General features: G+C 36.5%; 2 protein-coding genes across 3 annotated transcripts in view; both read left to right on the forward strand.

Moving 5' to 3' along the window:
• The window catches only part of iqgap2 (IQ motif containing GTPase activating protein 2), a 457,800-nt gene that overhangs the window by 352,733 nt on the left and 81,800 nt on the right, over positions 1 to 23,267 (forward strand). The gene's annotated exons all lie outside the window — the stretch shown is intronic.
• The window catches only part of vcana (versican a), a 62,726-nt gene continuing 40,257 nt past the window's right edge, over positions 799 to 23,267 (forward strand). Inside the window, exons 1-7 of one of the 2 annotated variants that reach the window (XM_087251160.1) lie at positions 799 to 1,008; positions 2,204 to 2,275; positions 2,872 to 3,243; positions 9,052 to 9,226; positions 9,402 to 9,529; positions 10,536 to 10,829; positions 16,482 to 17,666. In XM_087251160.1, the coding sequence (XP_087107286.1) occupies positions 2,212 to 2,275; positions 2,872 to 3,243; positions 9,052 to 9,226; positions 9,402 to 9,529; positions 10,536 to 10,829; positions 16,482 to 17,666 (2,218 nt within the window). In that variant the 5' untranslated portion in view covers positions 799 to 1,008; positions 2,204 to 2,211. 2 annotated transcript variants of the gene reach the window in all.

A 23,267-nucleotide genomic window follows, 5' to 3' on the forward strand; every position in this document is an offset into this window, starting at 1 on the left:
TTAGAGGTTTTTGCATCCTAACTCTTCAATTATAGGATTGTTTTTATTATTATTATTATTATTATTATTATTATTATTATTATTATTATTATTATTATTATTATTATTATTATTATTTTGTAATGGATTGTTGTCTCAATGTTCTGTTTGACCTTATAAACTTTTTGAGAATCTAGGTGCTCTTTCTTATCACCCAGTGCAGTCTCTCCCCCGTGCGGAGGCGCAACTCTGCGCAGCACAAATAGCGCAATCTAGGATTATATTTCATAATAAGGGAATTCCATATCCATGACTATAAATATAATGCACTTCCTGTAGAATTTTTTTTATTTTATTTTATGATTGAGTAATTCTTGATATCCTATTCAGAAAATTTAATTTAAGTTGATAAATCTAACGGGAACTATTTGTTTGTTTATTTATTTATTTATTTATTCATTTGCTTGTTTATTAAGCCTATTCATTTATTAGAAAATGATATAGATATATGGCGCTTATTTAAACAGTCTTTTTTTGTCACAACAGTTTAGCCTATAGCCAATCAAGGTAATGTTCACCTAATGTTCTATAGTAGGGCGTAATAAGGGCAAAGTGACGCTCTATTGTTAAATTGTGAATGTTCTGTTCTTGCATTTATAAGTGTTTTTGCAGTCAAGTTGGGTCACCTACGTGTGTCCCAGTCACTTTCCCCGCACCTCCCTTATTTAGGCTGGTGTCTACTCACTTTTCGGGTGGCCACTGAGCCCCTCCTCTAAATCCTTGACGAGGTTATTTAGGGAGGAAAATGGATTTGAATGTAGTGTTAACGTTTTGCATTTAGTGTCCGGATCATCACAAGCAACGAAGAAAAATCTACAAGTGGAAATTTGTCCAAGAAGATTCAACAAGTGAAGGAAAAGCACTTTTATAACTGATAAAAGGACGCGCATGATGGTTTCATGTGGACTCACTGTGAACTGGGATTAAGGAACGTTTATTTGCGTTTGGAATTATAACTTTCAAAGAAAGGTAAATATTTGCATTCATCTATTTTAATCATGTTCTATAGGCTATGTAATGGCATGTCGGACTTAAAGTGATTGTGATAAATTACAAAATGTTTGTCGTTTTAAAAAACACATCACGACATATTACATTGCAGTAAATCAGAAAAATAATGTATAGATGTGATTGTTACCAGTACCTTACAACATTCTAATGTCTAATTATTGTTGTTACAATTAGTATTGCAATTAGGAATATTTTATTGCAGTATTTCGACCAAATAGTAATCATTTGTTTCTGTAATATTGAAACCTAGACCTGTCTCATTGAAGTGTACATATAAGTATAAAATCTAAGTTGTGTCAAAAGACGCTTCTCATCTTTGATGCTGCATGCATACATCATTGGGCGTGACTAGCCAGATCCCCAGCGCAGTTTAATACAGAATAGGGCATCACTTCTGAATTTCTATTCATTCACAACTCTAACTGATTAATATCATAACTTTTTGCAACTGGCAAATTAGGCTACTGATTAAAAGCGCTGCGCCAGAGGCGAATGCGAGAGCGCGTGCACATTTGAAAAGCGCGCGGATGAAAAGTTGAGAGTATTTCTCAAGACAGGATGCTTATAAGAATTGTAAAGAATAAACAATGAGTCAGATTATTTGGAAAATATTACACAGCTAGGTGTATTTCACTACGCGTTAATTATTGTCTTTCTTTTTTTCAATAATTGTTATTAATTCGTAGCGGGCACAAGAAGTGTTGTACTCAATGATTTCATAAATGTAGTTTTATGGAAAACGAAAAAAAAAAGATAATTTCTACTGGTAAAGATTTATTTTAATACTGTTATTGTAAGCAGTATAAATTTCTATAGCCTACAAGTCATCTATTGACTTTCACAATAAAAGACGTCGCTTTCTCACTCATCTGGTCAGTGGGTAGTCGTGAGCCCCGCTTTTGTAGTTGTGCGGTGGCAAAAGTTTGAGTCTCACCCCCCGCAGGGGATTAGAGCAACTGAATACTCATTCGCCACCCACCCTCTGAGAGGAAACACTCTGTATGACCACCACATCGTCTCAGTCAGATGAGTAAAGCCTTTCAGCATACTACGTGAGTGTTAATAGATAGCAAATGTCTCAGTCATTCAGCTCGGTTTTCAGCAGAGGATTTGTCAAATCAATGATTCAGTAATTCTTCTCTTCACCTTGTAGACTGCAAGATGTTGCTAAATATAAAACACATATTGTGGTTGTTCTGCATATACCACTCAACAACTGGACCAGGTAAGCTTTTTACACTTTTTTAAACATCTGTATGCGTGTTACATTTCACTGATTGATACCTTCCTGCATGTTCTGCAATGAGTTTCTGACTGTATTTTGATTAGCATGTTACATAGCTTCAAATGTGTGTCAATGCGTGCTTTTTTGTTTCATAAATCTTTTCATGCATGTCCTGAACGGGTCGAACTTTTCCCACAAAGTATTGTCCCCCAGATGCCTCTAATGGTTTACTTCCAGGCACCTATACCTTTTAATTAGGATCTTCTTGTGGTGCAAACAGATGGCTTGACTTCTTCACTCTTTGGGGCCATGCTCACACATGGTGATGTTACCCTCAGGGGTAATCCCACCTGTCTATTCTAAGCATTTCTCACATTATTTGGGTTAGCTTTCTGACAGTTATGATTCCTGCATCATCACCATTTCAAGCATCTTACTGAGGGAAAATAGTTTCTGGTATGCTCACCCGTAGGTATCACAGAGGCAGTAAAACAATTCCAAGCTCAATTATCATAAACACAGTGAGGCATGATTTCCTGTGCTTTGCGGTAGATGCAGCTGTGTGTACGTATGTCTCATGCCTTTCATTCTCTCAGTCTCTAGCACATTATTGGAGATGCGTCCTGTCAGTGGCTTGTTGTCTGGGAAAGTGACTCTTCCGTGTTACTTCTCCATCATGCCTACTATTGGACCAAGAAACAAAGACGCGTCAGGATACGATTACCTGCGCATTAAGTGGACCAGAATTGATGGGGGTGTGGAGTCTACTGTTCTTGTCACCCAAAATGGTGTCATTAAGATTGGTTCGGGCTACAGGAGCCGTGTATCTGTGCAGAGTCACCCGGAGGACATTGGTGATGCTTCTCTTACTATGGTGAAACTTCGGGCCAGTGATGCCGGAACATACCGATGTGAAGTGATGTTTGGGATCGAGGACACACAAGACACAGTCAATTTAAATGTTGATGGTAAGAATCTTTGAACACATTTGCTTCTCTAGTCACAGAGAATCTGGACAATTCTTAATGTTGATTATGTGTTTGATTATGGTTCTTTTAAACTTCCAGTGATTTTCTGGAATGTGTGCATACATAAAAATCCCATAAAGACACATGACATCTGGTTTGTAATGGGGTCGTTCAGCAATATGAATATGAACTTAAAACTAGTTACTCCATTTTTTTGAGCCCTGATAACCAATATATAGGTTTATAAAATCAAAAATTGATATTATTTGGTCACACTGTATTTTCATGGTCCATTTGTTGAATTTAAGTTACATTGTATCTACATGCCAACTAATTCTCATTAGATTATAAGTAGACTGTTAGGTTGGGGTTAGGGTTAGTGTAAGTTAACATGTACTTGCAAAGTTTCTTGTATTGAGTTAAATGTCTGTTGAAGGAGCAGTATCAGCCGATATCAAGCAGACAGTCTACTAAGACTCAAATGGACCATCAAAATAAAGTGTTACCTTTTTTTTCTGAGCTTTTAAAAATGCAAACAAATGCAATGGACAACTTATTTTATTGTAGAATAATTACTGCAGAAAAAATGTCAAGGCAACAATCAAACAATTATCGCTAACAGCAGTCATCTGAAAGGCACCAAAAATATTATTTATCTGCCAAAAATGACTTCTAACCTGGCTAACAATGACAATGGCAAGAAAAAGAAAAGTCTGAAACTGACATGGGCACCAATATATTGTGCATGATAAATTTTTGTTGTGCATTAATATCAGTGGTGTAAAGCAGGGGTTCCCAAACTTTTCAGCCCGCGACCCCCAAATTAACAATGTCAGTGACTCGCGACCCCCATTTTTCAATGTGATTATACTGTAAATATATAAACCTTGTAGACACAACTATAGGCATGTATAAACATAAGCACATTGACAACACATAAATGCAACAGTCTATTTACCATATATATTTTTTATATTTATTTATTAATTTATAATATAAAAAGTAAAGGCTGATGACTGATTTTTATTTGTTTATAATAGATAATATTAATATAATAATAATAATTTGTTTGGTCCCACTTTATATTAAGTTGCCTTAACTAATATGTACTTACACAGGTATTAATAGTTTGTTACAATGCACTTATTGTGTAAAAACGTGTATTTACTGTGTACTTATGCTTGATTAAATACATGTATGTAATTACATCTGTAATTAACTTTTGTAATTACATTTGTAAATACACTGTTGACCATCCCTTACTTCTTAACCTACCCTTAAACCTACCCATGCCACCAAACCTGTCCATAACCCAACCTCTATCCCAACTCAAAAGCATCACAAGTGTTCTCAAATACATTATAAACACAGTAAGTACATTGTATTTATTTTGTGATGTCAGTACATAGTAGTCAAGGACACTTAATATAAAGTGGGACCTATGGTCATTCAAATAGTTTAATAAAACTTATTTGAGTTTTGGAAATCACCAAGCGACCCCTTGTCATTGTTACGCGACCCCCTAGGGTGTACTGGTGTAAAGTAACAGATTACAAATTGTCAAACTGTAAAATTAGTTTTTATAAAAAGTTTTTAAGTTACTTAGTTTTAATAATGTGTACTTTCACTTTTTCTTAAGTGCATTTTTAGTGTTGTATCGGTACATTTGCTTCACTTTCTCAACTTTCCTTTAACTTGTCTATGAGGATTAGAAAACGTCCAACCTAAAATCAACCAAATATGAAAGTCTCATGATGTTACAGCTTGATGTTGTGTGGATGTTACTACTATGATGTCTATCAAATTTTGGATTTTGGTTGCCATACCTGTCGAATAAATGTCAGTCTTTGGTGTCAATAGAATGTTGGTTTAAGAAGTTGGCTCAACCTTGGGTTTTGGTCACTTTCTAACACAAGTTAAAATCAACCAAATATTAAGGTCATTTGACGTCATTATTGGACATCAAAATAACATTGTCTTAGATGCTGGCTAGACATTGAATTTTGGTCACCTGATATCACGACCTAAATCTAACATAGTATTAACATCTTATGATATTGTGCGCTTGCTGAGCAATAACTAAGCATTACAGAATGTTAAGGTTAAACTCATTCACAAAATACATGTTAATGCATCAGCTTTTTACAGCGTAATACTCACTACTCACTACTCTTGAGTACTTTTGAAAGGTCTACTTTTTGCTCTACTTGCACTACATTTTTAGACAAGTAATGGTACTTTTACTTAAGTATGATTTTTTCAGTACTCTTTCCACCACTTATTTCTATAATCATACACAATTGCATTGCAGACATTTTTGATGAATATTCATATAGTGTTAGTTCACCCAAAATTAAAAGTATGTTATTATTTGCTTATGCTCATGTTGTTCCAATCCCCTAAGATATAAATTTATCTTTGAAACATAAAAATGCTTATATTTTAGATTAAATCCATTGTCAAAACATTCCATGTGACAGTAGTAGTTTGACTGTTATCAAACACAGCTCCAAGAACACTTTTGTGTGCCAAAAAATATATATTTATATACATTTTTGCTAATCAAATTTGCAATTAGGTTCCCATCATTGAGGTCACTCCCAGGATATTTAAGGTAGCTCACAAATAAGCATTTGCATGTAAAAAACACACAGTTGTTTGAAGAAATTTAGTTTTTTTTTATATATATAAATAATATAATATAATATGTGGAGTTTGCATGTTGTCCCTATGTTTGTGTGTGTTTCCTCCGGCTGCCCCTGTTTCCCCCACAGTTCAAAGACATGCGGTATCGGTAAATTGGGTAAGCTAAATTGTATGTAGTGTATGAGTGTGAATGATTGTGTAGGGATGTTTCCCAAAGATGGGTTGCAGCTGGATGGACATCCACTACGTAAAACGTATGCTACATAAGTTGGCGGTTCATTCCTCTGTCGCAACCACGGATTAATAAAGGGACTAAGCCGAAAAAGAAAATGAGTGAATGATTAACTAAATCAGTTATTAACTAAATCAATTATTTCACTGTTTCACTGTTTTTTTTTTTTTTTTTACTGAACTGTACCTTAAAAATGTGGGATGTGAGATAGCAAAAACCACTATACAAGAATGTACAATTTAATAATATACAATATTATTAATATTATTTATCTTCATTGTTGGACACTAATCTTTAAAAAGTTCTGTTTATTCATTCGTTAATTTTCCTTCGACTTAGTCCCTTATTTATCAGGGTTTACCACAGCGGAATGAACCACCAACTATTCTAGCATATTTTTTACGCAGTGGATGCTCTTCTAGTCGCAACCCGGTACTGGGAAAAAGTGCTATTTATTTTCAATTAAATTATGAATTATATATTTTGTTGGACTTTTCTGATTTGTTGGATATTTTAGGTCAACAAATCCTAACAATTTTTTAGTAGTTCCAAAAAAGAATAGAATACACCAAAATAGTGTCACAACAGGAGAACATGCATAGTTATTTAGTGAAAAAATGTATAAAATTAATTTTTTAGAAATGTACTAATGAAAAGCATTACTACTAAAATAGCCACTTAAAGGTGCAGTAGGTCATTGTCTTCAGAAACATTTATTCTGTTGTGCCGGTTGAAAGTCTCTTAACATTCCAATAGTAATGATTAAAGTAAATGATACATAAATAAATCATTTTATTTTCTGAGTAAGGCATAAGACAAAAAAATTATAAAATTTGTCCCATATTTAGGACCAAATTGTCTGTCTGCAAATGTATATTTTGTACATCTGCGCACCCGTTCATACAGACAGATTCGTCGTTTGTGCGTGCACATCAATAATGCAGATTTTTATTTAGTTTAAAAACTAAACTTAAGTCAATAGCATTATTCCGCCTAGCCAGCTTTACTGAGGTGAAGTTGGTTTTATTTTCTGATTGGTTCATTTTTGAACAATGATAACCTGTGATGCGCTTACTATATTGTTTACCATGCTACTTTGAATATTCAGCCTGAAATAGCATGTAAGTTTGACTTCGAAATAAGTTTTATTCCTTCACCCCACCGGCTAAATACTAAGCATACAGTAGCCACTTTAGGACAAAGAGCGTGAGAGAGTGAGACCTGCAATCCTTGCATGCATGAAATATTTCACATTATGACAAGATTTGATTGCTACACAACTAAAAACGTGCTAGATACAATACAGTTTTCAAACTGGTTAATGACATGATCTAGTGGGTTGTCTGCTGTCATGTTCCAGGAGGTGTGGCTTTGGACAGCAGGGAGAGGCCTGTGTTTTATAAGATTTTATGCTAACAGTTATCATTTTGGCAGATCACCTACTGCACCTTTAATGTTTTTTTTTTAATGAATGATTTTTAAAATGATTTATTTCTATTTTTGTAAGAGCTGTATTTATTCAACTTTGTGCTTGAGACAGTCAAACAGTTGCATAGTTTTAAGAATTGCCACAGCAGTTTTATAACGAGATGTCTAGTATCAGAATCAGAAAGAGCTTTATTGCCAGGTATGTTTGCACATACGAGGAATTTGTTTTTGTGACAGAGCTTCTACAGTGCAACAGATTTACAGAGACAGGACAATAAACAGATAATAAATATAGAAAAAAGCAGTAAGAAGTGAATGCAAAATATACAAATAGACAAGTGTATGTAGAGCTATATTACTATATACAATGTTATATGTGCAGCTGTTATGTGCAAATTGGCATGTAAAGTGTGTTGTTAAATAAGTGTATATGTGTAAAAGTGTATGGAAAGTACTGATGTTTGTTCCACAATTATTATTATCAAGTGTTCATGAGATGGATTGCCTGAGGGAAGAAACTGTTTCTGTGTCGGGCTGTTCTGGTGCGCAGTGCTCTGTAGCGTCGACCAGAAGGCAACAGTTCAAAGAGGCAGTCTATAGGTCAAATACATGTTTACCTATTTACTGCAATTTAAATGATGACAATACTAATTATATTAGTTTTTGTTGTGCGTGACAGTAAAAATGCAACATTCCGTCAACAAGCTATTTGCATTCTCAGTCCCTCTAGTGTTTGATGCCAATTTCCTGGGACTAGCGTTTTGCGTGACAGGGTTTTTGGGTCTCAGTTGATCTCAAATTTCTTCTGTTTATAGATGCCATTGTTGTATATGCTGCCAATATGGGAAATTCCTTCAAGCTAATTGATCAGTGACAGTTGTAACCAAAGTAAATTACAGATAAATGAAAATTCAGTGTGTTAAGTGGAACTGTTAATGGGAGAAAACCCGCAAGCACAGATTATCTAAATTGTTGAGGGATTTGAAGGTTGTTTTGGACCCTCCCAGATTACAGTTACAGTGTAAAAAGTCAAATGCACTCCAATAAACTTGGCTTATCCTAATGTCTTCCCTCTGCCTGCATACGCTGTGATGCCGGGACACATGTTGTATGGGCTGATTTATGCACAGGCCATGTGAAAGGATGGGATGGGTCAACCCTGAACTGCTTTGGCTCTAGAATCACAGCACCACCCTGCTCTCAGCAGAGATGCACTGCCATTTTAATTAGATCCATTACTCATTTAATTTGAGTTCGTTTCAAAGCGACAATTATGGGGGTGGATGGAATGTCCCCTCATTCAAATGAATGTCCCAACACTGCTCATTTTATTAATTTGTTTATAAGCAATTCGCAGACATCTCCGGGACTGAAGTAGATTGTATTAAGTTTCATATTTGTCTCCGACAACAATGACAGCTATGCAGAATGCCCCCATTTTAAACTCTGTTCTCTGTTCGGACACGTTCATTTTTATTTGTTTTTTTGTGTTTTTTGAACAGGCGTGGTGTTTCACTACAGGTCGAAGGTCAGCAGATATATTCTGAACTATGCACAAGCTGTGCAGGCCTGCAGCGATGTTGGAGCGACCATTGCTACATCAGAACAGCTGAGAGCTGCTTATGAAGATGGATTTGACCAGTGTGATGCTGGCTGGATAGCAGATCAAACAGTGAGGTTAGAGGCTGTACTTCTATATGGTCTTCTGGCAGCAGTCTCATTCATAAATTCAACATCTATACATATTCTTATATAAAGGCCAGTTTCAAAAGCAAAATACATTATAATGTTACCTTATTTATTAGTGATGAACATTCCTGTTTCTGTCTGTGTGGCTTGTTTCTATCTGCAGATACCCAATCACGAGACCCAGGCCTGGCTGTTTTGGAAACCTGCCTGGAAAACCTGGTGTTAGGTCGTATGGCAAACGGAAACCCACAGAAACTTATGATGTGTTCTGTTATGTGGATAAACTTGAGGGTATTTTTTTTTCTTACCAATCATTTATATGACTATTTTAGATAAACCCCTTGTTGACAAGGCCAACAGTTCTGCGGTAATGCGACAGAGCAGTAGTTTATCTATTATATTTGCTTTATGCTGACATATTTAATGTGGTTTCAAACTGCGGTTATGACCAAAAATGAATATCAACCATTTTGGCGATGCACATCTGTGGTATTACGCACTGAAGTGGAAGCTTTCAATATTTTTGTTGCCACAGAAAAGGAGTTTAAGCTCTTTTTTAATAGTTTTATTTGAATTCCAAAGTTTCATCTGACCTTTAAAAACTTGTTTTGCTGTGTATCAGTATGTTCATATTTTGTTTTTAATCACATGCATATTTCAAGCTATTATTGGTTACTAATAATGAAGAAAAAAGAGGTTGTAGTGAATTTTTTCAATTTACAAAATGAATAATTTACCTCAAAATATCAAACACTCTTAAAATAAATAAAAAAAATATATATCATGCTTTGTCAAGAGACTTGATAATCCTTATATGCAGTATGTCCAGCTCAATGCTCTAACAACGGGATGAAAACCAGTAAATGGATTTGTTAAATGAACACCCTGTTGTAGGGTTTAATATGTCTTATTCCCTCATAAGAAATAAGATTTGGGTATGTCTTTACTGTTCTGCTATAAATTACTTAGACGTCATAAAAACCTCAGTACGAGCTTTTGACAGCAACACCCAAAGCTGTGCGAAAACAACTCTCCCTCATTTTTTTATTCGATTCACCACAACATTTGCAGATGGAAAATACATATTTCTTTTTTGAAAGCTGTTTAATGAATTAGCATTTGTCATTAATTGGGCTATTCCCTGATCAGCCTTGATCCAAAATCTGGGTTTTGATTCATTGACTGAGACTTTGAAGCCTACCTTTCAGCAGGATTATTATAACACTTTTAGCAGGTTTTATAACCCAAAATGCAGATAATTTCATGTATAATAAATGTAAATGTTCTTTTGCCTTAGGTAATGTTTTTTTTGCACCCACACTGCAAAAGATGACCTTTGATGAAGCCAAAGCAGTGTGTGAAAGCAATAATGCAGAGCTGGCCTCACCTGGTCAACTTCACGCTGCCTGGAGACAGGGCCTGGACCGCTGCGATTATGGCTGGCTTTCTGATGGCAGTGCACGCCATCCTGTCTCCGTACCCAGAAGTCAGTGTGGTGGTGGTCTGCTGGGAGTACGGACCATGTACCGCTACCGAAACCAAACAGGCTTCCCAGATCCCAGTATGAGGCTTGGCGCATACTGTTTCCAAGGTAAAAAACTCTTTACTGAGCTTATGAACTGTTTATGATGTAATAAACGAACACCTGAGTGGTTGTGAGACTTTACCAGCTGTAGTGACGTCATTTCTCTTAGCATGCTTATTAAGAAGCCCTCACCCCATTCTATGCATAAGCACGAGCTCTAAGCTTACTCTGAACGCAGTAAATCAGAGCAAAATATTAATTTGAGTCCGCCACGTTTTGTTAATTGAGGTTCTTTTAAGTTGAGACGCCTGGTATGGAAAAGTTTACATGAGAGTTGCTCATTCTCCAGTGATTCACTGACCTAACTCTGCTGCATTCTGGGTTGCCGCCCATTTCTAAGGAAACCAAACTGGGCTAGGTTAACAAGAGGGTTTAAACATTCAGAGGTTCGATGTGCCACTGTAGTGCTTCATGGCTAAAATGGCAAATGCCTGTCAGACTTTGCCTTGTGGTGTTGTACTGTAGGTACTCAGAATTCAGAAAGACTTGATTTTCACATCAGCTTAGATGACCTCATAAAAACAATATTATGCAGCAACGAAGATCTGTCTCAACGGATAAACAGCTTTGAGATATGTCAAAGTCTTTTTATGGCAAGTTAATCTTTGGCCATCTTGGTAAATTCTGTGAACAGTTATTTATGCACTAACAATAAATACATTAGTATAAATTCACATTGCTTGATATTACAGTTTGTTGTTTACAAACCATGATAATGTGATATATGAATACTTTTTTTTGATACTTTCAAGTTAAATTTGTTTTTCAGTTTTTGTTACTAAAAGGGTTACTTACAACATAGTATAATTCACAGGGAAAAATAAGTGTTAAACATGTCAACGTTTCTTGGAAAACATATTTCTAAAAATGCTGTAGACTTGAAATATATATATATATATATATATATATATATATATATATATATATATATATATATATATATATATATATATATATATATATATATATATATATATATATATATATATATATATATGCCTATAATGTATATGAATATCCCCAATCTGATTGACTGATAGCTGTGACATCCATCAGCCTGTATTTATACCACAGTAATTGTAGTGTATTGAGTGTGAAATGGGACTCACTTAAGGAATGTATGTATTTTGTGTCGGCCACTCTTTATATAACCCCAAGGTACATTTCGCTTGGCTATCTGTTTGTTTCTAATGGGTCTCCTGTTTTCATTACTGCAGACTAGTTCAGTAAGCAGCAAGAAAGAAGAAATGCCCGCATGTGTTTAGCATTTTTCTTTATGGCAAACACAACAGTTATCTGGTAGTGAATGCATTGCTTTGGCTTTTTCTGGGTTAATTATTGTGATCTCCTGATCGCAACAGAGAAATACTGGGAAATGTCTCTAGACTGATGACATTTATGCTTTTTAGTTTTATAATATTAAAATGTTTCAAAATTACCTGTTTTGTCAACACATTAGATATTACGCTAGAGAATCATTGAAATACCAGCTCTTAAGTTACGTTGGTGAAGTAGCAAGAATTTCTGCTGTTCTGATGTCAGCTGCAGATGAATGGCAGAAGAAAGTAGTTCCTCATACAAAAGGGTGTTTAGACGTGTTTGATATTCTTCTTGTACTGTATATACACAATTATGCATTTGAACTGTTGTATAAATGCAGTATCAGATGAGTAGCAGTGCGATATGGCTGTATATCGTCACTGGTGGGACACTAACGGCTGATTTATACTTCATAGTATGCTACGGCGTTGACGCATAGCCCTACGCCGTGGCCGTCGGCGTCGCTGAAGTGCACCTCTCAAAAAATTTAACTACACATTGCAATGATGCGTAGCGCAAGCTCTGTGATTGGTCGCTTGGTAGCGCTGACGAGTCTGGGCGGGACAGAGAGCTGCGCGAATGGCGCGACCCAGACCCACATTGTTTACAAGTGTGGAGTCTGGTGAAGGAGCTCCGGATAGAAATTTTTGTTTTGTGTTTACCTCATAGTTAAAGTTGTTCCACGTCCGCCGGTTCCTGCCTCAAAACAAGAGAGTTTGAGCCACTTGTACATTCAGGAAGTGTTCAGGAAAACAAAAAAAACAGCGAAGAAACTCAACACAGAGGAACATTTACACCTTACTGCCAACTAGCGTTTCGGAAGTGTTAATGCAGACCAACAGAGACAACGCGCAATAGTATAAATGCACATCTACGCGCGTTGCATGCGCAGTGGGTTACGCCGGTCACTCGACGCAGAAGTATAAACCAGGCATAAGGCACTCAGCCTGCGGCCTCTCACCAAAGCCAATATACAGCTATATCATATTGCTTGTGTGTGTGTGTGTGTGCGTGTGCGTGTGTGCGTGTGTGTGTGTGTGTGTGTGTGTGTGTGTGTGTTGTGTGTTGACACATCAAATCTCATCAGGCTCAGAATAAAACTTGCTTTTATCACTAAAGTGACCAGTTCCCAGTCCATAGTCTTAATCTAGCCTTTTGAATATTTCTGCTGATGAAAGATTTGGTCACTGCAGTGAAGCTTTTACTGGTTTTACTGGCAGTCAAGCAGCTGGAATTGCTCAAGAGCTCAGCACTGAACAGGGTCAGGATATGTCTCAGCTTAAAGTCTCTCAGAATCCAAGAGAATTTGGGTAAAGGACAGTATTTTAGGAATCACATTTGTAGAATGAGCAACATTTCTTCCTGTATATATTCAGATCCCCTTTTCTAAAGTCAGTGAAATAATATAAAATTATATCTTATTATATTATCAACATACAAATACTCCATTAGAGGCATCACGGTGTCAAAGTGGGTATAGCACAATTGCCTCACAACAAGAAGGTCACTGGTTCAAGCTTCAGCTGTGTCAGTTGGCATTTCTGTGGGGAGTTTGCATGTTCTCCCTGTGTTCACGTGGGTTTCTTCCGGGGTTTCCCCCACTGTCCAAAGACATGCGGTATAGGTGGATTGAGTAAGCTAAATTGTTCATAGTGTATGTGTATGAATGAGTGTGTGGATGTTTCAAAGTGATGAGTTGCAACTGGAAGGGTATCTTCTATGTGAAACATATACTGGATAATAAAGATGAATAAAGGGACTCAGCTGAAAAGAAAGTGAATGAATGAATGAAATACTCAATTACCCTGTCATCTAGTGCTCACAAACAAAGAATATCTTAATATTATTAATTCATTTTCCTCATAAAGATAACATGCAAACTCCACACAGAAATGCCAACTGACCCAGCTGGGCTCTTGCTCTGAGGTGACAGTGCTTACCACTGAGCCATCGTGCCACCATCATAATATTAACTGATTTAAATAATTATTTATATTAAAGCCGTATTTTCACTTGGTATTGGCATTTGTACAAATGTGTCTCATGTGACCACTTGTCTTTTTCACTGTCCTTTTGTTTGACCACACTCAACGTCACTTTTCAGGGAGCACTAAGTGCAATAGATTTCCTGTGACTCAGATGCACAGTTCAGGCCCACAGCCATGAACAAGGATGAAAAAGTGCTTAGGTGTTACCTGCTTCTTTTCTTTTTCTGCCTCTTTCCGCTGTCAGACTCTCTGTCTTTCCTGTCATTTGCACCAGTGCTTATCTGAACAGACGTGTGGATAAAGAAGAGCGTTACTACCAGAGCTCTAAAATCAGTGGGTCTCGCTAACCTCTGACCCGGGGGGGTTATCTTTTCAACTGAGGCTAATTTAGACAACCTACCCCCTGCCGGCAGGGCACTCACCCAGAATGACAGCCACTGACTGCTGTGATAAGTAATGGTCCTGGGGTTCACCCAAAATCTCCACACTGTGACCTCTGTGTTTGTTTGGTCTGTTTCAGCTCTGATCCGCATAGCATTGAGTGTGTTCAAGTGTCTTCTTTTACATAGTGGGTTTGGTTCACGAGTCATGAGTCTGTTTGATACAATGACAAATCTGCATAAAATCACATGAGCTAATCGGACTGGATTAGAATGACAAATGTTGTGTTTTTGCCCCTCACCACACCTTGCCACGTTATAACATCCCACAAACCATCAGACAAGGCATCACATTGATGACAGGCATTTTTCTTATGGGAAAAAGTACCTCATTGCTGACATCAGAGTGTGTGGAGAGAGCCCGTAAATAATGGAGAACAGCTGGAGCCTTGGCTGCCGGCCTACATTTGAAGATGGTGCTTTTTTGTTGTACATGGGGTGATTAAAAAGAGCTAAACAGCCATTAAGAGCATGTAAGCTGTTTGTGCGAATCAAATTAAGTTTGCATAATAATTGTTTGGTTGTTGGATCTTCGGCCACTATTCAGAAGTAAAAGAATCCCACTGAATAGTTTAAAGCCACGCTAATCTGTGTTAATCTGATGTGCCATTCACATCAACCTTTATATATTTAAACGCAAGCACTGATTACAATGAAATTTTCAAAGAGCCATTTGTACCTAGAAAGCTGAGTAAAATGACCAAGCCCTTCTTTTTCTTTTCTTTTTAATTGAGAGGAAGTGAAAATCAGAAAAAAAATGGAAAATATAGGTCTCTCTGGGACTCTTGCATAATCAAATCATTGGCTTCTTCAGCCATGCTGAGATGTTGTTTCACAATAATTTCATTATGATAATCACACAATAAAGCATAATTTCCCAAGAGATGGACTGACAGTGGAAGCTGCTGTGAAAATTCCCATAGTAGAGATTTACAGTGTATAAAGATCTTGTTTAAACTGTTTTGTGTACAGTGACCCCAAAAAAAGTGTTTGTGACCTTTGAGATACTTGTTATGTTATTCACAATGTAAGTGCATGATTTGTTAATCTTACTTAAAAATAAACAATAATGTATTTATAATAACCTTTATTTATTTATAAAAAAGCACATAGAGAGACACTGAAAGCAGCCGCATAGAGAGGCACTGCACGCGCTGCTGAAGATTGTAGGTGCTTTAAGGGTTTTAAGCTAAACTTTTAGTGGTGCCAAACAGCATTTTCTGTTGTTTACATCCTTGCTTGCGTCCTCACTAAAGCATATCATTAATGCTATAAACCGTGCATATAATAGATCAATTTTAACAAACAAAAATACTGAGAGGTTGTGGCTCACATCCACAGCTATGTCAGTTGGAGGAGTTTTTAGCAGAATCCAGCGCTGAACTGGAAGAGATTCTGAAAGCTTTCCATTGTCAAATGATAGCTATATATATTTCTTTTAATTCTCTGGAACATAATTCAAATTAAACTGTTAGCACTTCTCTCTTTGTGTCATGTCCTTTGGAAGCCCAAATACAGATACAGAGGAAGCTCAGTAGAAATAGCAGTGTTTGGATGGCATTTTAGCTTTCTCTGCTATAACATTACTGTACCTCTAGACATGCCCCATTGCTGCGTAGGGTGTATGCGCATGGTGAATGCTCGTAACCTGAAGCGTTTGTCATCTCACTAGCCTGGATGTATTTTTTGTAGTCCTCAAACTTTGTTCGCTGTAGGCTTTGCTAAGCTAACTCTGTAAAAGCCAATGTCTCCCTTTACATTGAACTTTGAGCGTCTTACATTTAGAGATTTTGTTTATGTTCACACAGCTACATTACACATCAACTCAAGTTTAAAATATAATATTGTAGTGGACCACCCCTTTTATTTTCACAAATTTATGATTAAAAACTTTTTTTTTTCTTGTTCAGGCACTAAGATTATATTCAACCAGTCATCTTGGATAGATGTCACAATCAAGAGCAGTACCACAATAAAGCCCACCACCCAATTCTTCTCCACAAAGACCACCACAGGCCAGACTCTCATCCCTGATGCCAGTTCCTCTAATGCTATTACTGAAGACAACCTGTCTCCAACTGATGCCCCTTCAATGTTTTCTACAAGCATGGCGCCACCAAAGACAAGCCGCGTCCCCGACAGACTAGAATCTGTCTACACATCATACTCAGCAGCAGTCAGTGTGAAATCAGAGGAAAGCTTCTCCACAACAAAACTTTCAGATTTTGATATTGAAGATTTTGCCACTGAGAAGGCTGATGATGATGCAAAAGTGCGTGGAGATGTGGTCCGTGGTGAACTTACTACTGTAGCTCCTAAAGTTACAGAGGAACCGATGGAGGAACCAGAGGACAAGATCATCATTGAAGTGAAAACGGTTCTACCTGATGTTTTACTCTCAGCCCCTCCCAGCACAAAACCGATGTTTGCAATTGGGAGGACAGAGGAATCTATTGTGGTTGGGGTTACAACAGACAGAGATTTGGGGACAGATGTCACTGTGCTAAACACTGAAGAATCTGAACATAAAACTGAACCATCCTCACAGACGGCAAGTGAGAGCAGTTCTGGTAAAGATGAAGATGTATCTCGTGCTTCCACACGGTCAACAGAAGCCACTTTCCTTGAGAGTGCCAATACTGTAATTCCTGAGTATGAAGATGAGACTGCTGATGGTGTTGTTATGGCAGGTCCTCCACCTTTGTCTACACAGAGATCCACCAGCCCTCATCCCGAATCTTCAGAGAACTCCAGTGGACTTAATATCACAGATTCAGCAGTTACACCAACCGTTTTTATGCAAAGCACAACTCAACGACCAACTATAGAAAGCTCAGTAACCTCACAAAAAGGGTCTCAGACATTCTCCAACTTTACAGAAAAAGAAAGTACTGAATTGACTGACCATGTTACAAGGTCAGCAGTTTTGATTACACCTAGTTCAGGCACAGTTGCTGCAGGGGCAGTGATAACAACACCTTCAGTTGCTGACCACGAAACAACACAAGAGGAAACTGCTTCAGGACCTTCAGATGCACCAAAGGAGACACTAACAGAGGCCACACACACCACCGCTGCTTCAGATCACGCCTCAGGTACCATTTCTTTTCTTCTTTGCTGTGGTTTGAAATTAAAAAAACACGCAAGAAGTAGATTATGTTCTCATCCTCAGTGCTTTTCTTTCATTATCAGTATTCAGTAACAGATTTTGTATTTCAAAATTATTCGATTTTGTTTTGCAATATTTAAGAATTACATTTAGACAATGGCTGTATCCAAATCACCCCTATACCTTTAAAACAATAGACTACCCAAATATTTGCTCACTGTTTACTCACCCTCGAATTGTTACAAAGCTTTATGAGATTCTTTCTTCTGTTGAAAACAAATGAATATATTTTGAAGAAAGCTTGATACTTGTAACCATTGACTTTCACATATGAACAAAAAATACGGCAGAAGTCAATGGTTAAATGTTTCCAGATTTCTTCACAATACCTTCTTTTGTGTTTACAGAAGAAAGAAACTCAAACAGATTTGTGACAATTGAAGGGTGAGGAAACAATGACAGTATTTTCATCATTGGGTGAACTACCCTTTTAACGATTGCATAGTTTAAGGGAGTAGCCATTTGTAGTGGTGTCCAAATCTGGAAACATTCTCAAGTGCACTCAATCAGTTCCATAATGCATAGCAATAACTTGTGTACAATCAGATAAATTTCTGCATTTGACCACAAGATGGCATCCACAGCAGAATCAAATGAAGTTTCTGAAAAAATTATATACTAAATTATATAAATTGTTATATAATTTTTCCAATCTAGTCACGACAGTTTGCTTTTGTATAATGTTATTATTATTAGCACCATTATTTATTATATTGTATATGTTTATATATGTGTATATATTTATTATATATTATATGTTTATATATTTTTTAATAAAGACAAGTTTAGAGTTGTCCACCTGTTGGGTTTTGGACCATATGGGCATAAGAAATGTGTTCGAATATAACTAGTTATAGTTATTATTGTTCATTGATTCATTTGCTGGAAATTAGAACTGAATTTAGAAATAGTTAAGTTTCCCTTGACAAACTAAATTAAATATGTAGACTAATGGATGTCTTCAGCGGAGTGCGTACAACACTGTGTTTTATCCATGAAAGTAAAGGAGTAAAGCAAAGAGTAAAAGTAATGTAAACAGAAAGTAAAGAGGCTGAATGGAGGAGGTTCGATCTTTATCCTTGTGCTGCAGATGGTTGTTATACAGTTTTCTCGCTAGTAATGCGTTCAGTTTTTCCTCTTACAAAGTCTGGCATGTAAATAGCAAATGAGCGATGCAACTGACTCTTAAAGGGAATGGGAGATGAGACTCTGATTGATTTAATGCACGTTATGCTCAAAACACACGCATAACTCATTAAAGGAAGAAGCACAAGCCTGCTAGACCATGCGCCAGGGTGCAGAGCATATTTTTCGGTCCTTAAAATAGCAAAAGTGAAATCATAGATTGTTAAAATAGAGCCTTTAATCAGGACCATTAAAGGTAAAAGATGATTATAGTTTTTTACTATACAATAATTACATTTCAATATGATACTAGTATGCTAAAGGACTCTTCATATTAAGAACAATAATGACAATGACAACCTTTATTTTTTTGGTTCCCTTGAGACATTCTATTGCTAGTATATTTTCAACTATGGCTCAGTTTACACTAATACGTTTTAGTTTTAAATGAATAATACGTTTTGTGTTTTAGAATGAAAACGATCTGCGTCCACTCTGGCGTTTCACCTAGCGTTTTCTGAACAACTCTCCATCCACATTACACCACTGAAAAACGCACATCATGTGACCACACACACACACACACTGGCATGCGATGCAGGGATAAGTATTTTCAATGAAAATGAAAGGAGGTAGTTATGTTATAGGATCCGTTTTGTTATAAATGCATACAGTGAAGATAACGGTCACATATGTAGCTACACGATGCCTCAACATTTTTGGTGTCTGTTAAGTTGTTAATATCAAAATAAAAATAGGCAGTTCCTAATATCATGCTTTCATTTTTATGCTAAGAAAAACAATGTAGCTTGGGTGATGTGATGGAGTAAACTGTAAACTGTTCCCTTTGAAGATTTACTCAATGTGTCCTCGGGAGTTTGTTTTCCCTATCAAACTTACAAAGTCTGAACTTAAAAGGGGAGGATGCAAGACTGTACTTTGTGTAATAATATTGAGGAAAAAGCCCCAATTAGATAGGTGAACGTCTGCAGCCCTGCCTCCGTTTTCAGATGTCTTCGTTTTCTCTCATCCACACTAAGGCGGAGAAGCAGTGCTATAAAATCAAAACGGCCTCTCCTGCGTTTTCAAAAAGCTCCGTTTTCTGCGCTCAAAAACTCTGGCGTAGTATGGACGGATGGTGTAACTGTAGCAAAACTTATGCGTTTTAAAACTAATACATATTAGTGTAAACGGGCCTATGTCAACTACCAGTCACTTGTATTATTTATAGACTGTCTAATTAATGTCTTCTAAACTCTTTATTTGATGCACTCCCAACAGACATTTTACAGCATATAAGTATTGTAACATTGCAACTACGTGTAAACTAGCAGTCATTAGATTAGTAGCAAGTACGTCTTCTTATTCTACCAACTCCACTTTAATCTAACACTATAGTCACACTCCATTAACCAAGCTTGAAATATAAGATCCTTATAGCAACCAGTCTGATGTGACAAGCTCATCCATTCAATTATAATTTTCAGTGGTCTACACAAAAGAAGATACTTTGAAGAAACCTGAAAATCTGTAACCCTCAACTTTCATAGTTAGAAAAACAACTTCTATAAAAGACAATAGTTACCATTTTTTTAATCAAAATATCTTGTTTTTTGTTTATAAGAGGAGATAAACTGGGTTTGGAACAAGTGGAGGATAAGTAAAAGATGATAGAATTTTCATGTTTGGGTGAACTATCCCTTTGAAAGCTCAGGCTTTATAAAATAGTGTGATTTGCTTGTTTATTTATGTATGCCATATGGAAGTGATTCCACTGTGTCATTATCTTCATACTGTGGTTATGCTCCGGAGTTTCATTTTCACATAGATTTAATGATTTTTGAGCTTTTGCAGATATTTAAAGTTTTTGTTGTTATACTTATCATTCAGGATGTAAACAACACATAACAGTGCTGTCCAGGGTCCTGAAGAAAAGCTCCATCTATTGAAAATATGTATAGAGAAGTAAATGTGCACCTTGGCACTCAAAAACATGTGCTCTAAATATGTATAATATGTGCTTTTAATTCCTCAAAAATAATACTGTCAAATGAACATGCAGAACTTGGAATGAGACAGGTAGATGTTTTATAAGATTATGGATGGCAGAGATTTAGCCCCGTATTCATTATATTGCTTTCATGAGTATTTCTCAGTGGTACAATTAGAGATGTAACGATTCACTTGACTCACGATTCAATACGATTCACGCGATTTAGTCTCTTTTTTACAAAATTATTACAAACAATTTTATAGTGAAGAGCCTTTTAATTTTTTTCTTAAATGCTGTAAAATAACATATTTTATGCCATAACTAAATTGCTATTAAAAATAATAGTAATAATAATAATAATAATAATAAATAATAATACAAACTAAAGAAGACCCATTATTATAAACAAACCAAAACTGTGACTGTGCTGGGATTTGACATTTTTAAAATAAATATCAGCATATCTATGTTTTCTGGCATAAGCTGAGGTCTTTGCACATTTACAATGTCCCCTGGGGACTGAGATGGATGGTGTGGAGAGGAAAGCCTTTCCTAAACCAGAGAATAGTGTGCACACGGTAGGTCAATAGACCCTCTGATCCAGAGGACTGGCCACTGGCATAAAAATCTGATTAGTAAATGACTAATTATTTAGTAGGATAGAGGCACAGGATGGACATGATTATGATGGTGAATAATTAATATTACATGTATAATTAATTAGTATAAGTATCAGTGATACACTTAAGAAGAGATGATCTTGTACAATTTTAAATATTCAACAATAATAAGCAAATTATTAAAATATGCTAATTTGAAAAGGAGAGGGTAAAAATGGTTTAATACCCGGTTCTGTGCCAGAAAAACTTTATCTTTCAGTCTGAAAAACATCACATGCTTTGAAAACACTGCTGCACCATGTAATCTCTGTAGCACTTATCGGAGGAGTAAGCAGAGCTGCAAACCATTCGGTCCGCATGGTTTGGCTTATTAATTTTTATATATTTTTTTATGTAAAGACATCTGTGACAGTAGTTTTTCACCGTGCTGACAGTTTATGTGCATCATATTAAAAGTTTCTATTTGCAATCTGAATGACTTTGAAATATCGAGCTTTAAAGTTTTTGCATTCCATATAGATAACTGTATGTGTGTAACATTTGTTTTTAAAGTCTTAAGTTGTAAACAACTTAATAAAAAAATCCCATCATGTAAATAAGTTGTCATTTAATAAGAATGTGTCAATAACTCAACTTTGACAAAAATGTCAGATAGAACCTTATAATTATAAGGTGATGATTTGTTGTTCTGTTAGTGTAAGTAAACGTCTTTTTGTAGTATTTGCACACAGTGTGTTTTGTCTGAAGCACTTCACCTCTGTCATTTTACTCTACCGCCCCACCTCTTGCTCACCGTTAATGTGCAGGTAAAGCAAGTTTGCACCTGTAAACACAGCGTCCCCTCTGTTCAAAAACATCTATTGTGATTCATTTAACATTTCTACCAATTTGAATCGTCACATATTTGAATCGATTTTCAACCGGCTCACAGTGAATCGTTACATCCCTAGTGACTAAAGTGGTTTCTTGACACTGTGAAAATCATAGATTCTAATTGGTTCACATTGTGTTCAATAAGACTTAACGCACAAATACACACAGATACACTACACCACAGGTGCAGCATTAGCTGGCACTGGTAGGTCTGGTCTGTTAATAAGAGACTGTTTGACTCCATCTGGCAGAGAAGGTTGCAGTACAGATGATGTGGATCCATTTAGTGTAGAGAGCTGTTTATTAGGGAATGCCCTAACAAATCTGTTCTCCCAGTTATTTCTGTTAGTGACTGCAGGCTTGGCAGAGCAAGTCTTTGGACTCTTACCAGCGTAAATATAGAGGTCTGTTAGTGCACTGATGTCTGGACGCTACAACATGGCTGATGTCATCTCTGCAGTCTCCTCTGTATAAGGACGGCTGAGAAAACTGGTAGTGAAGGGAATGTAAGCTTCGCATTCTTCTATTGGCCTATTTGTTTGGTTCTAAGAGTAAGACCAAAGGAAAGCAAGGATGTAATAATGAATTATTACACATTTTATGTCAAAATATTATGAGACAAAGATTAAACTAATGAGTTCAGGACATTACCCAGAATGCTTAGGCAATTGAGGTAATGATTTAGGGACAAAAGAGCATTTGTGACTGCCTTTAGCCCTGTGCACTGGTTTTTAAGCATGTTCCAGCTTGTTTTTAACAGATGCATGAAACGAAGCTGGGAACTTTGGGTTTGGTCATTTCCCTATGTCTGAATGTTGAGCTGTCGGGAAACACATGAGAAGAACAGTTTTCTTTCTTTGTTCCTTCTCCTCTTGGCCTAACCAGGTGTTTGCAGATGTTAACCTCTATTCCTGCA

Source organism: Danio rerio, chromosome 5 (assembly GCF_052040795.2).
Source record: "Danio rerio strain M-AB ecotype USA chromosome 5, GRCz13ab, whole genome shotgun sequence".
Classification (NCBI taxonomy): Eukaryota; Metazoa; Chordata; class Actinopteri; order Cypriniformes; family Danionidae; genus Danio; species Danio rerio.